Source organism: Cebus imitator, unplaced genomic scaffold, assembly GCF_001604975.1.
Source record: "Cebus imitator isolate Cc_AM_T3 unplaced genomic scaffold, Cebus_imitator-1.0 Scaffold4, whole genome shotgun sequence".
Classification (NCBI taxonomy): domain Eukaryota; kingdom Metazoa; phylum Chordata; class Mammalia; order Primates; family Cebidae; genus Cebus; species Cebus imitator.
Genome location: NW_016107319.1, coordinates 6,160,901 through 6,174,917, shown reverse-complemented (window position 1 = coordinate 6,174,917; position 14,017 = coordinate 6,160,901). Strand labels below are relative to the sequence as shown.

Sequence of the window (14,017 nt, the reverse complement as noted above, 5' to 3'; positions counted from 1 at the left end):
CGTAGCCCTGCCCGCCGCGGAGCCGGATCCCGGGACTGAGCTACACCACTTCCTCCTCCTCCCGCTCCCTTCCTCCTCCTCTTCCTCCTCCTCCCGCTCCTCCCGCCGCCGTGGGCCGGAGCCGGGCTGCGAAGCGCCAGGCCCGGGCGTCTGCGGCCGCGGGGAGGATGCTGCTCGCCGCGCCCGCGTTCTCGCCGTCCTCCCCGGCCGCCTGCTGGGGCTTTGTTGTGGCCCGGGCGCCGCGGGCCGCCCCCTGAGGTCGCCTGCGGCCACCGCCGCACCTACCGGACGGGCGGGCGGGCGCGCGTGTGTCCGGGAGTGCGCGCCTGTTGCGGTGGTGGGTGCAGGACGCGACCCGCGGGCCCATTGTGCACCCGCCCACGGCGGCCAAGACCATGTGGGTGAACCCCGAGGAGGTGTTGCTGGCCAACGCGCTGTGGATCACCGAGAGAGCCAACCCATACTTCATCCTGCAGCGGAGGAAGGGGCACGCCGGCGATGGAGGCGGCGGCGGCGGACTGGCGGGTAAGGACCCTGGCCGACCCCTGCTGGAGGGGAGCCGGGAGCGCTGCGGCGCCGCCCGCGGCCCTGGGCTGCAGGCTCGGGAGACGCCGCCCGGTCCCCTGGGGCTGGGCGACCCGCCCTGCCTCGTTGTGTGCCAGGCTTCGAGAGTCGTGATGTTCTGTCTGGACAGAGATGCTTCTGTTTTGACTCTGTCAGGCTTTTGGGCCCTTAGCGTACTGAGCGCTCCTTAAGTGGATGATGTTGAGGAGAATGGAAAAGAGTGAGTCTGGGGCGGCGGGAGTATTATCCCCTATAAATTGAATGCAGCATCCCCTCCCCCTCCCCCCCCGCCTTAAAAATATTGTTTTCCAAATGGAGAAGAGGGATGGAAGAAGGTTCATTTTTACTCCACTTTCTTTACTGGCAACAGCAGGATCAGGTATAAAATGCTCTTTTATTTCCAGAGAAGCGATCAGTAAGGAACTGATGTGGTCATTTCCTATATTAGTTATGACCGAAGAGAATGAATAAGGAAACAGGAATTCTTTTGTTTCACCTAATTAGACATAAAGCAAAGCAAGTTGTCTGGTTCTAGTTGTAGAAATAATTGGCTGTATAACTGCATTTGAACTGTTTTTGCTCAATCACTTCTTCCCTAAACCCCCCTCCCTTAAAGGTATTATTGTAATTGTTGTTGAAGCCACGTCATATCATTCAGGATTACAAGATCAGTCAGACCCATATCCAAAGTAGTGCCATAGTAGAAATAATCTTGAACGCCTACCATACTAGAGAAATTGGACCTTTTCCCTCTCTGTGTTATTTAAAATGAACAGAACTGGAATACTTTTTACAGTGAAAAAGTTAGCAGAAGAAATAGTAGAGGTTTCACTAGGAAGGAGACTGCAAAAAAGAGATGAACTTTGACCTCTTCAGAGTTTAGCATATATCAATTTCATATATCACCCGGAGTTTGCACGCTAGATAAATTGTTGCTTTCAAATGCTGTACTATGAAATGAAAATTCTCGATATATATATTTACTTATGACTACATTTATAAGCTAATTTTATCAAGATTAAAATTCAAACGTCATGTGGTACAGTGTATACTGCTGTGTTTGAAGGATCTTGCTTCTACCATAAATCTGCAGAGCTCCTGACCCTGTTCTGGAAATACTGACTAGTGAACTGAAATCAGGATTTTCCAGTTCACTTTGTAAAAGTTATCTAACTCTAAATGTTAATATGTAATTTACATATCTAATATTGGAATCAGCCCACATTGTCCTTTTTTTTCTTTTTTTTTTTTGAGACAGAGTCTTACTCTGTCACCCAGGCTGGAGCAAGCCATTCTCCTGCCTTAGCCTCCCAAGTAGCTGGGACTACAGGCATGCACCACCATGCCCAGCTAATTTTTTTGCATTTTTAGTAGAGATGGGGTTTCACCATGGTGGCCAGGCTGGTCTTGAACTCCTGACCTCAAATGATCTGGCCGCCTTGGCCTCCCAAAGTGCTGAGATTACAGGTGTGAGTCACCACGCCTGGCACACGTTGTCCTTTAAGCCTAGGATGACAACACAGAGTAGAAAATTTATTATAGTAAAAAATAACATTTCCTTCTGCAGCTAACCCTCCTACATCTTGTAAGCATTAAGTATTCATTTACCTGGGTCATTTGCAATAACAGCATGTGAAAATTTCAGGGATTCAGAGCCTTCTTTTTCTGCTTAGCATTTGTATTGTGTTCCTACTGGTTCTTAGAGCTGTAACTAACTACTGGTTCACTTGAAATCTCATCTTGTCATCAATGACTTATTTCACATATGTAAAATTGCATCTTGTAAATTAAGAAATCATGGTGATTGCGCTTATTAATGGAATAATTGAAATCATTGCTATGAGTAAAAATATTCATGACAACAAAGGTTATTTTCAACCAACAGAGGTAAAATGTTTGGTCTAATACATTGGTGCCATGTCAAATGTAGCAGGAGCATTTTAGAAACGTTATACAATGTGTAGTATATTCTGATTCTAATGTGAGTTCATTCATGCATTCACTAACTCACAAAATCATTTAACAGATATTTGTTGGCAACTTCTAGAAGTGCTAATGTCATGAAGCTCAAGCCTAGTAAAAGACAGATATTGATGAAATAATCACATAAATTAAAGTAAAATTACCACTCTACAGAGTTCCAGAAGAAAACAATCTAAATGAAGTCCAAATGAAGAGAGTTAAGTGAAAAGACAACTTAGAAAAATAGAGGCATGGTTATTAGAACTGGTGTAAGGCAAACCAGAGGCAGGAATGATATTACTGGAATCCATGAGACCTGGAGCCAGTGAAGAGAAGCTTGGGCCTGGAGAGAAGCAGGCACTTGTAAAAACACAGACTACAGCAGAAAGGAAGTGGAGAGTACATTCCCCGACTTCTCTCTTCTCCCACCCTTCTAGCTTCTGCCACTGCCTCCCATCCCTGGAACCCAATAGAAGCCAGCTAAGGAACTGGGCATGGTGGTGTATGCCAGTCCCAGCTGCTAGGGAAGCTGAAGCTGTAGGATTGTTTGAGCTCAGGCATTAGAATCCAGACTAGGCAACATAGTGAGACCTTATCTCTAGAAAAGGAAAAGAAAAAGAAGCCAGCTGTAAAGAAATTCTGGTGATGTCATCTCTTATGATCAGGCTCCCAGGGATGGATGAGGGCAAACTGAGAATAACCAGAAGAAATATCATAAGGAGAGGAACATGATGTCGGTTAGTTTCAGTTAAGTGAGGGGGTCTTGGAGGCGGAGGCAAGGAAAGATTCCTTGAGGAAGTGACCTTGAGCTTAGAAGTGAAGAAAGAAAAAGATCTGGCTTTGAGGAGAGGAGGGAAGACTAAGTATTAGATATCAGTTGTTGGAAATTTTCTGAAAGATTTCAGGACCTTTGCATAATATGCATTATCTGGATCAATGCACCTATGTACACTCAGCAAATAGATGACAGGTGAGTAGGGAAACTTGCTCAGTGTGAACTGGCCAGGAGTGCCCTCAAAGTGTGGTCATTAGGGAGCTTGGAAAGAGAAGCACAGAATGCTATAAAAAACGATGGTTCAAAGTTGAGGACACTTAACATTTTTTTAAAATTAAGATATTCTGTTTCTGATTCCAAGCAATATGTATAGGCATGGATGAATGTATTTGATTGATTTATTTAATCCCCTTTGAGATTTCATACATATATATAAAATTACAGAAATCAAATACAGAGTGCAGTGAACTAGTACAAAGTGAGCACTTGGCAACCAACACCAGGATAAAAAAAAAATAGAACACCAGGATAAAAAAATATAGAACATTGCCAATGTGCCAAAAGCCCCCTTGTGATTCTCAGCCAGTCATTGTCACCTCCCCCAAAGATAAAGGTATCCTTATGTTTTTTTTTGTGTGTGTGAACATTTCCTTGATTTTCTTTATAGTTTTTCTAAAGAACATATCCCTAAACACTATATTTTGGTTTTGCCTTTTTTTTTTTTTTTTTTTTACAAGAAATGAAATGGAATCATAGAGTATATATCCATTTGTGTCTGGATTCTTTTGCTCAGCCTTGTGTATGTGATATTCATTTTGTTGCTTGATGACTATAATTCATTCATTTTTCTGTTCTGTGCAGAAAACTATGATATGAGTATGCCAATTTATTCATCTACTGTTTATCAGTTGTACTGTTGGTTGACCATTTGATGGTCCATTTGGGTGCATTATGGACAATGTGGCTGTGGTCATTTTGGATCATGTTTCTTGGTGCCTGCAAGCATACGTTTCTATTTGTTCTATAAACAGGAAAGGAACTGCTAGCTCATAATGTATTTTCAACTTCAGTAGATGATTCCAAACTATTTTCCAAAGTAGTTGTACCAATATGCTTCCACCAGTAGCATATGTAAGTTCCTTTGTTCCATCACATATCCTTGTCAACACTGTCAGTCTTTGTAATTTTAGCCATTGTGGTGGTTTTGTAGTAATATCACATTTCAGGGTTAATTTGCTTTTTCCTGACTGATGAAGTTGAGCATCTTTCCATATGTTTATTAGGAATATTTTGAGATATGATTGTTCAAGTCTCCTGTCCATTCTTCAACTGGATTGTTTGTCTTTTTTCTTACTGACTTGTAGAAATTTTAAAAATATATTTTGGGTATGAGCCCATTGTTATGTGTGTGGCAAAACCTTCATTTATTCCTTACCTATTTACTCTGTAAAGGATGAACAGAGATTTTTAATTTTTAAAATTCCTTAAGTCCTTTTTTATAACATTTCCTTTTAGATACCATTTCCTTTATGGTTAATATTGTGAAGCAGGGGTCAGGTATTATATTTTACATTTCTTGTGGATATTTGCCCCAGCATGATTTATTGGGAAGGCTATCTGTCTTCACTGTTCTGTAGAGCTATGTTTGTCATAAATCAAGTACCCATATGTGTGTGAGTCTGTTTTGGTTTTCTAGTCTATTTCTTTTGTTTATTAGTATATTCTTGTACCAACATGACACAGTAGTTTTATTTTATTTTAATTTTCTTTTAGATTCAGGGATTACAGGTACACGTTTGTTACATGGGTATATTGTGTACTGTACTTTTATGATAAGCATTTATATGCAGTAGATTAACTTCTATTATCTTGCTCTTTGTTCTCTACAAAGATAGAGTTTATTGACTATTCTTTGAGCACAATGTAGTTGCTCCTCTAGTTAACAGTGGAGTTATGTTTCAATAAGTTGAAAATATTGATGCACTTTTTTTAACTTGAAGTACTCTCAATTTATAGTGAGTTTGTCCTGATGTGACCTTATTGTAAGTCAAGGAGCAAATAGAATTTGTATAGCTTTTGCATCATTATGAAATTAAAAAAAAATTGTAAGTCGAACCACTGTAAGTTAGAAACCATTTATATTTTAGAATCAGCTTGTAAAGTCTCAGCAAAACAAAACAGCAGCAGCAACAAAGGTATTAAAACTATTGAGATTTTGATTGACATTGTATTGAGTCTGTAAAGAAATCTGAGCAAAATTATTACCTTTATAGTATCAAGTCTCCTGGTCCATGAACATGGTATATTCCTTTATTTATTTAGATCTTTAAAAATTTTTCTCAGTGTTTTATAGTTTTCTGTGTAGAGATTTTACACTTCCTTTATTAGATTTATTCCTAGGTATTTTATATTTTATTCAATCTGTTGTATATTATGTCTTTTTAAAATTTTATTTTCTGTTTCTTTTTTACTGGGATGTGGAAATATAGTTGTTTTTTATATTCACCTTGTATCAAAAATGTATAACTTAAGAAAGGAATTCTAGTAATTTATCTGTAAATTCTTTTTTAAAAATTTCTACATACAAAACCACATCATCTGGTAATATTGACAGTTTATTTATTTTTTAATCCTTATGCTTTTAAAAATTGTCTTTGCTTTTCTTAACAGGCTAGGACCTCATATACAATTACAAATGATGTGGCAATTGTACATACTCTTATCCCTTCCCAGGTCTTAAAAGAAAGACTTTCAACATTTGTACATTGTTAATTATGGTGATTTTATTTTATTTTTTTATTTTTTTTCTTTTTTGTCAGCATTTTTACAAGCAAGTTATGGTGATTTTTGTAAAATTTTTTCTTTTCTTTTTATTTTTTGGTTCTCCTTGCCTGTTTTTACTTTATTTTAAGAAGTTCTTATTCCTAGTTTGCCAAGAATTTTTAAAATTATATTTGGATGCTGAATTTTTTAAAAATGCTTTTCCATTTTTATCAATGTAATCGTGTGTTTTTTCTTTTTTATCCTGTTAGTGTGGTAACTTATAGTAACTGATTTTCAAGCGTTTACCTGAACTTGCATTCATAAAGCAATCCTAATAATATAACATTATAATTGTAATATATTCCTGGTGAATTGAGCATTTTATCATTATGAAATCTTCACATATATTTCCAGAATTGCTTTTGTCTCATTCTTATGGTTAGGTTTATTTGGCTAGTGTTTTTATGATATCTCTTTTTCATATTTTTACTTTCAACCCTTCTGTATCCTTATGTTTTAGATATGTCTTTTATAAATAGCAGATCGTTTATTTATTTCCTTTTTTATAATGTTTAATAATTTAATTTTTTATAAATAGAGATGGGGTCTCACTATATTGGCCAGGCTGGTCTTGAACTCCTGGCCTAAACTAATTATCCTATCTTGGCCTCTCAAAGTGCTGGAATTACAAGTGTGAGCCCCTATACCTGGGCAGTTGACTTTTTTCTTAATCAATTTTGAAAAATTTTGATTCTCTATTGTATTATTTAGTCAATGTGCATGGGGCTTCCATTTAAATCTGCCCTTTTATTAAGTGCTTTCTACTTTTTCTAGCTGTTTTGTGTTCTTTTTATGTGCCTTCCTTGCCTTTTGGTGGGATGTGGGAATTGATTTAAGTTAAGAAAAAGCTTTTTGAGCCTCTATTAGCTAGAAGTTTTATATTCATTTTATTATTCTTTTAGTAGTTATTCTGGAGACTACATATGCATTTTTGACTTATCAAATTATATCGTTAACCAGTACTTTTTTTTTTACCTTTTATTGTTTTAAAGGAAAACCAGGATCTCGCTGTGTTGCCCAGGCTGTTCTCAAACTCCTGGCTTCAAGTGATTCCCCCGCCTTAGCCTCCGAATTGCTGGGATTACAGGTGTGAGTCACTGCACCTGGCCATTATTTTTTATTTTTTAAAATTGACACGTTAACTCTTTGCTCATATAAAGCCCTGGAATACCTTAACTCTCCACCCCCAATTTACATACCATTTTTGTTTTAATAGTGTGTTTTAATTCTTAACATATTTTCAACCCAAGGACATGGAGTTATTACTATTTTTAAAGTCTGTATTCAGTTGGATCTCCACATGTTTACCATTTTTATTTTACTTTCTCCTTCCCTGACCATTTTTCTGGAATCCGTTTTCTACTGCCAGAAAAAAACATCCTTTACTCTTTCCTTTAGCGAGGACCTGCTTGTGACAGCTTTTCTGTTTTTGTATGTCTGCAATTCTTGAAGGATATTTTTGGTTTGAATGGTTGGCACTTAGTATGTTTTAAACATGGTTAAGACATCATTTCTTTTGAGGTAAACTGTCACTCTGAATTGTTCTTTTGTGAGTAATATGTCTTTTTTCTCTAATTGCTTTTAGTGTTATCTTTGACTTTGGTCTTCTGCAATTTTACTAGCATCTAGATAATTTGAGGATTTTTAAAAATCCTGCTTAGGGATAGTAGTTGTTCTTTAATATGTCTTTCCTTGGTTTTGTAAGCTTCTCTTCCACTATCTCTTCAAATATTGCTTTTCCTACATTCCCTCATCTCTCTTACTGGCACTCCAATTAATGTATGTTAGACATTCTCATTGTATCTTCTATGTATGTTACCTTCTAATTTTACTTCATTTTTGTTAGTTTTTTCTGATCTCTGTTCCAAGTTAGTAACTGTTTAGCTATATTTAATCTGTTTGACCCAACCATTTTTAATTATTTTTTAAGTAAAAATTTCTGTTTGGTTCATTGTTTAATTTTCAGTTATTATAATTCTCAATCTTATTTTTTGTCCTTTTTGAGCAAGTGTAGTTCTTGTAACGTCTCAATTAACTTCAATATCTTGAGCTCTTATAAGCCTGTTTTATTGTCTGTTTTTTCTCCTAGTTTTCATTCATACTCTTATGTTATTTTTTATGTCTGGCTACTTTTGATTATAAACTGGACATTGTACTTCTACTTTGTGGAACTAATCTGAAAGAGAAGATAATGTTATTTTCTATGGGAAAAAATTTTTCTGCCAGTTGCAAACTAAAATCCCTAATTTTTGATACTGATATATTTTCAAGCTGAGCTCTAACTTGGGTGGATTTGCCTACTCAGGATTCACAGTTATGATTAAGTCATAGTCCTCCATCCCAACCCAAAGAGAGGGTGGCATCTTTAGCTGTCCTACCTCTTTGATGATACTGACTCCTATCCATGTGCACCCGGTCCCAGGATTCTGTTAAAAGCACATCCAGACTGTAAGCTACTCAGCAGCCCGTTATGGAAGTGGCACATGCCTCCCAAAATAATCATTACTCTAAAATACAGAACTCTTCCCCTTGAGCCTCTGTTTTCTTCAGGTATGGCAATTTGTTGCTTTTTTAATTTGTTGATATTTTAAAATATATTTTGTCCAGTTTGTATAGTTGTCCTGATTAGTTGACATTGGTATAGATTATCTTATCTGACATTATAAGGTAGGTGCCATTATTATCCTCAGTATGTAGAAAAGGAAACTAAGGCTTAAAGAGATCGAGTGATTTACCCTAGGTCCCACAGCTAATAAGTGTGAGCCTATTGTATTTATTATTATTATTATTATTATTATTATTATTATTATTTTGACCCAGAGCCGCTCTCTGTCATCCAGGCTGGAGTGCAGTGGTGCAATGTTGGCTTACTGCAACCTCCACCTACTGGGTTCAAGAAATTCTTCTGCCTCAGCCTCCTGAGTAGCTGGGCCTACAGGTGCATACCACCACACCTGGCTAATTTTTTTATTTATTTTTATTTTTTTTAGTAGAGGAGGGGTTTCACCATGTTGACCAGGCTGGTCTCAATCTTCTGACCTCAGATGATCCACCCGCTTAGGCCTCCCAAAGTGCTGGGATTACAGGCACGAGCCACCTCTTTCAGTCTATTTATTATTCTTCTTTATATGCATTTATTTATTTATTTTTATTTTATAGAAATGAGGTCTCACTATATTGCTCAGGCTGGTCTCAAAATCTTGAGCTTCGGCAGTCCTCTTCCCTCCGCTTCCCAAAGTGCTAGGATTATAGGCATGAGCCACTGCGTCCGGCCTATTTAGTATTCTTTATAAGACTGATATCTCATGATTCCCATGTGTTGTGGAAGGCACCCGGTGGAAATAGTTGAATAATGAGGGCAGTTTCCCCCATACTGTTCTCATGGTAGTGAATGAGCCTCACGAGATCTGATGGCATTATAAGGGGAAACCCTCTTCACTTGGCCCTCATTTCTGTCTTTGCTGGGCACCACGTAAGATGTCCCTTTGCTCTTCCTTCGTCCTGCGCCATGATTCTGAGGCCTCCCCAGACGTGTGGAACTGTGAGTCAATTAAACCTCAGTCTTTTGTAAATTGCCTGGTCTCGGATATGTCTTTATCAGTAGCGTGAAAATGGGCTAATAGATTAATTATAATGGTGTATGTTAACTTTATTTTCCTCTTATAACCATCCCCATTTGAAAATCTAATAAAAGCTCCCTTGGAAAAATGAAAGTATTTCAAGCATTTGCATTCAACTTTAAGAGCTTAATAGATCTCAGGTGAATTACAACACAGGGGCTTCAAGTTAAAGGATCTCTTCAAGAGATTGAGACAGTTTCTCATTATACCAAATCAAATGTGTGATTTCCTCAGTAAGCTATTCTGCCAGAAATGCATTTGTGTACCAACTATCTTTAGGGCGCTGAACTTTACAAAGACGTAAAAGAAGGAAAAAGACACTTTTTTTTTTTTTTTTTTTGAGCCATTATTAACCTTGAGATGAAACATGGGTGAACAAATTCGGGAGATTTAGGAACATAGGCATGGAGATGATAAGAGTGCAGACTAATTAAGTCCATATCAAATTTCCATCTGAGCTGGAGCACTGGACTGTTCAGGAATTTGACATATTGCATTCAGTAGAGACCTCCACAATTAGGGAGACTTTCCATTTTATAAACAAACAGTCAAATAACTCCCAGAAATGTTTGAGAAATAACAAAATGACGTCCGTGAAGCTCTGACTGGTTAGCAGATACTTGTTTTTAGAGTAAATATACCAGCTTGTAAGTACTGTATTAGTAAAATTGCAACTAGTAGTGCTTGTGTATTTATTTATACAGTTGACCCTTGAACAACTCAGGTTAGGGGTGCCAATCCCCCATGCAGTCAAAAATATGTATAATTTTTGACTCCCCAAAAACTTTACTAATAGCCTACTGTTGACCAGAAACCTTACTGATAACATTAACAGTTGATTACACATATTTTTTTATGTTATGTGTGTTATATACTGCATTCTTATAAAGTAAGCTAGAAAAGCAAGTGTTATTAAGAAAATCCTTAGGAAGGCCGGGCGCCCTGGCTCACGCCTGTAATCCCAGCACTTTGGGAGGCCGAGGCGGGTGGATCACTAGGTCAAGAGATCGAGACCATCCTGGTCAACACGGTGAAACCCCGTCTCTACTAAAACTACAAAAAATTAGCTGGGCATGGTGGCGCGTGTCTGTAGTCCCAGCTACTCAGGAGGCTGAGGCAGGAGAATTGCCTGAACCCAGGAGGCGGAGGTTGCGGTGAGCCGAGTTAGCGCCATTGCACTCCAGCCTGGGCAACAAGAGCGAAACTCCAACTCAAAAAAAAAAAAAAAAAAAAAAAAAAAAAAAAAAAAAAAAAAAAAAAAAAAGAATAAAAGAAAAAAGAAAATTCTTAGGAGAAGGGAGTATGTTTACTTTTCATTAAATGGAAGTGGATCATCTTAAAGGTTTCTGTCGTCATCGTCTTTACGTTGGTTGGGTAGGCTGAGGAAAAGGAGTTGGAGGGGTTGGTGTTGCTGTCTCGGAGGTGGCAGAGGCAGAAGAAAATCCCTGTGTGAGTAGACCTAGTCAGTTCAAACCCATGTTGATTAAAGGTTAACTGTGTATAAAAGCAGTTAAAATGTGTTAGCTCCTAGTGGAACTTAATGTTATAATCGGTGTCAATGAAAAGAATTAAACTCTGTTATATATTTAAAGAAGTTTATTCTGAGTCAAATGAGTGACTATGGTCTAAGGCACATTCTCAAGAGGTCCTGAGAACATGTTTCCACGGTGGCTGGGTTATAGCTTGGATTTATACTTTTTAGGGGTAGTTGAGACATCAGTCAATATATGTAAGGTGTACATTGATTTGGTCTGGGCAGGCAGGACTACTCCAAGAGGTACAAAAGAGGGGCTTCCAGGTAACAGGTGTATTCAAAGATTTTCTGGTGGGCAGTTGGTTTAAAGAGTTATTATCGCCTGGCGCGGTGGCTCACGCCTGTAATCCCAGCACTTTGGGAGGCTGAGGTGGGCAGATCATGAGGTCAAGAGATCAAGACCATCCTGGTCAAAATGGTAAAACCCCGTCTCTACTAAAAGTACAAAAAAATTAGCTGGGTGTGGTGGTGCGCACCTGTAGTCCCAGCTACCCATTGCTTGAAACTGGAAAACGGAAGTTGCAGTGAGCTGGGATCACACCACCACGCTCCAGCCTGGCAATAGAGGGACACTCTGTCTCAAAAAACAAAAAAAAAAAAAAGTTATTTTCTATAGACTTGGAATCCTTAGAAAGGAATGACTGGGTTAAGATAGGAGTTGTGAATATAAAAGAGTGACTGGGTTAAAATAAGGGGTTGTGAAGATTCTTTGTTTTTTTTTTTTTTAAAAACAAAGTCTTTTTCTGTCGCCCAGGCTGGAGTGCAGTGGCAAGATTTTGGCCTACGGCAATCTCCACCTCCTAGCTTCAAGTGATTCTCCTGTCTCAGCCTCCCAAGTAGCTGGGACTACAGGTGTGCGCCACCACACTCAGCTAATTTTGTATTTTTAGTAGAGACGGGGTTTTACCATGTTGGCCAGGCTGGTCTCAAACTCCTGACCTCAGGTGATCCACCCGCCTTGGTCTCCCAAAGTGCTGGGATTACAAGTGAGCCACATGCCAGGGCCTCAAGGTTCTTAAGTAAATAAAGTCTCACAAGTGGATGCCCTTAGTGGGAATAGATGGCAAATGTTTTCTATTCAGACCTTTAAATGATGCTAGACACCTAGCTAATCTTTTTAGGATCAGAAGAAAGACCTCATCTCTGTTTTAATGTTAATACTGGTCACTTGTGCCTGAATTTGAACAGGAGAAGGGTATAATGAAGCATGTCTGAAAACCCCCCTTCCCATCACGGCCTGAACTAGTTTTTTGGTTTCTTTGAAATCCCCTTGGCTGAGAGGAGGGATCCATTCAGTCAGTTGGGGGGTTAGAATTTTATTTCTGGTTTATATTGGTGACTTCTATGTGTTGGGGTGGGGATTAGTCTAGCTGTGTGTGGAGCTGGCTCATAATATTTACATATTATTAATAGGAAAACGCTGCTGACAAGAAGCATGACTAGGCAAAAGCAGATTTTGCTTGTTTGTTCCATGAATCCATCCCCCGACCTCTACTCCATTATTATCAACTTTAAGATAATTTTGTTCAGAATTCCATTGTCCATAGCCATTTGTCTTCAGATTGCCTTATTCTGCAAATAAGGCAATGAAAGCATATAATTTGTGCAGGATTTGAGATGACATTTGACATCTTCTGGGTGTTTGTAAACTGGCCACAAAAACTAGACAAGAGAAAATCTACTCCAAGCTTCCTTCCAGAAATTTGAGGAATTTGAAAGGTTGAGGCAGACTTGCTGCTCTAGGGACACTGCATATCCTTTCTATTTTGCCATCATCATGAAGAGAGGACCCACTTTATGAAGGGGTCAGATTGTGAATTGTGGTATGATTCCCAGGCCTGACCACAAAAACTGTTTTGTAGTTAGGTACAGATGAGGATTTGTAATTTGGACGTGGGCAGCTTGGAGTGCTAACAGCTATGGTAGGTACCACCTTGAGTTCTGAGTCTTGGAGGTGGAAGCCTATGCCTGCTTCATCGCACGGCACTGTGCAGGGAGTGCCACAGACAAAAACCTTGATGGTTGCCCTTTGCACAGCGTCTTTGTGTTCTCTGCCTCCCTCATTGACTTCTAGTCTTGAGTCCTTCACTTAGTAAGCAGACAGCTGGATTCAAATCACAGCTCCACCTGTTGGACATGTGATTTGCAAAGTTTCTCTTCCTTTCTGAGCTTAATTTCCTTATTTAATATGTGGCTTAATAACTTTTAGCACCATTATGAAGAGTCTATGAGATAAGTATGTAAAACATGGAAAACATAAAGAACCATTCATAGAATATTGTCCCATCATTGTCCTCCCTTGGTGATGATCTCATGTAGGTATTAGGAGGCAACTGGCTCTAATTCATAGCAGTGTGTGAGTAATGGAAGAGTTCTGCAGTTTAGAGACATTGCATTTTCTAAAGGATGCTGTTAAAGCAAATGGATATCTGTCTGATATTTAGGCAGCTTGACAACATTGAGTCAAATACTCAGGCTTCTCGGAGAAGATAATTTTTGATCAGCGACCTTAAATTGTTTCTACGTAACTCCTTCTATCTGTCCCTCCCTCTCTCCCTCCCTCCCTCCCTCCCTTCCTTCCTTCCTTCCCTCCCTCCCTCTCTCCCTCCTTTCCTCCCTTTCTGATACTGTATGTACATTTTGAAAGCTCTACCAGTAAAAGGTAGTTACTTTCTTTCTCTTTTTCTCTCTCTTCCTCCTCTCCCCTTTGCCCCTGCACCTTCTTTCTTCTTCTTTTCT

At 38.9% G+C, this 14,017-nt stretch overlaps 1 protein-coding gene across 1 annotated transcript in view; it reads left to right on the top strand.

The window, feature by feature from the left end:
- The first annotated feature begins 278 nt into the window (after positions 1–278).
- The window catches only part of TBC1D9 (TBC1 domain family member 9), a 141,287-nt gene continuing 127,548 nt past the window's right edge, over positions 279–14,017 (top strand). The window contains exon 1 of the mRNA XM_017534291.2: positions 279–525. Coding sequence (XP_017389780.1) covers positions 396–525 — 130 coding nt within the window. The 5' untranslated portion in view covers positions 279–395. The remainder of the gene's footprint in view (positions 526–14,017) is intronic.